This window comes from Otolemur garnettii, unplaced genomic scaffold (assembly GCF_000181295.1).
Source record: "Otolemur garnettii isolate 467f Iridium unplaced genomic scaffold, OtoGar3 scaffold00179, whole genome shotgun sequence".
Lineage (NCBI taxonomy): Eukaryota > Metazoa > Chordata > Mammalia > Primates > Galagidae > Otolemur > Otolemur garnettii.
The window spans coordinates 530,559-532,042 of NW_003852574.1; the positions used below are offsets into that span (position 1 = coordinate 530,559).

Here is a 1,484-nt window from a genome sequence, read left to right on the forward strand (position 1 = left end):
ACCACCTCCAGTATATGGGGCCAGTGCCCTACTCCTTTGAGCCACAGGCACCGCCCCTCTTTTTTTTTTATTTTGTTGCTCTCAGTAGAGTGGCATCATAGTTCACAGCAACCTCAAACTCTTAGGTTCAAGTGATCTCCTTGTATCAGCCTCCTGAGTAGTTGGGACTATAGGTGCCCACTACAACACCCAGCTATTTTTAGAGATGGGGGTCTTATTCTGGCTCAGGCTGGTCTTAAACTCATGAGCTCAGATGATTCCCCCCACCTCGGCCTCCCAGAGTGCAGGATTATAGGTGTGAGCCACCATGCCTGGCCCTGGAAAGAGCTATTTTCAAGAAAGATGGGGTGGCAGACTTTGGTTGACTAATGGTATGTCTCTCACCAAGAGTTGGCATTAAGATTCAGTCTGAGGGAAGAAACTGAGCTTGCAGAGAGGCTGATGCCAATGGGTGGTATGCTCCATAGCAGGGTGAATGAAGATTTGAGTGAAAAGTGAGGAAGGGCAGGAAATATCTAGAGTAGTTAAACTGGATAGGGAAGGTGAGGCAAGGGAAAGAGCTTTTTTATTTTTTACACAAGATGTGAGCACTGTGAAGAATAGTTTTCAGTTTGCTACAGAAGCCTCTTAAGATGTGAGAGGCTACCAAAAACATGCTTTGAGAGAAAGGGCCATTGGAAAGTAAGAGACTGAAAATAAAAGAGAAGGAATTGCAGAGTCCAAATGGAGAAAGAATGTATACTGAGACTCTCAGAGATTCCCTACAGTTAACCATAACAGTCCCTTCCCTAAAACCAGCCATTAGCCAGAATAATAATCTGAGTCCCTTCCACATAGCCTAATGAAGCTCTTTTTGGATTTGAAATATGTAAATATAAAAACTCTGGAAATGCAGGCGGCACCTGTAGCTCAGTGAATAGGATGCCAGCCCCATATACCGAGGTGGCAGGTTTGAACCTGGCCTCCCTGCCAAACTACAACAAAAAATAGCTGGGCATTATGGCGGGCACCTGTGGTCCCAGCTATTCGGGAGGCTGAGGCAAGAGAATCGCCTAAGCCCAGGAGTTGGAGGTTGCTGTGAGCTGTGATGCCACAGCACAGCACTCTACTGAGAGTGACAGAGTGAGACTCTGTCTAAAAAAAAAAAACCTCTGGAAATGAACATTTCCAAGGTTTTGAATATCTTGGACAGTAATGTGGTATTTTGGAAAGTCCAATGGTCCCCAATTTGGGAAATTTGGTTGGATTCCTGGCTTTGATACTAATAGCATTATCTGAATTCTTTAGTTTCTATATCTATAATATGAGGAATTAGTATTAAATAGAAGTGAATGGCACTTTCACTTCCATCTCTCATCATCCTAGGATTCTGAATCTACTGCAGAAAATGGAGGCAAAGCAAGGACACGTCACTTACCAACTTCAAAGGCAGTCCACACAGAGATGACTAGAACAACAATGGTATTTGAGACAATCCCCTTCAT

At 44.0% G+C, this 1,484-nt stretch overlaps 1 protein-coding gene across 1 annotated transcript in view; it reads right to left on the bottom strand.

Annotated features, from left to right (window-relative positions):
• The window catches only part of SPINK8 (serine peptidase inhibitor, Kazal type 8 (putative)), a 47,867-nt gene extending 46,383 nt beyond the window's left edge, over window positions 1-1,484 (bottom strand). Inside the window, exon 1 of the mRNA XM_023519513.1 lies at window positions 1,418-1,484. Within this exon, the coding sequence (XP_023375281.1) occupies window positions 1,418-1,484 (67 nt within the window). The remainder of the gene's footprint in view (window positions 1-1,417) is intronic.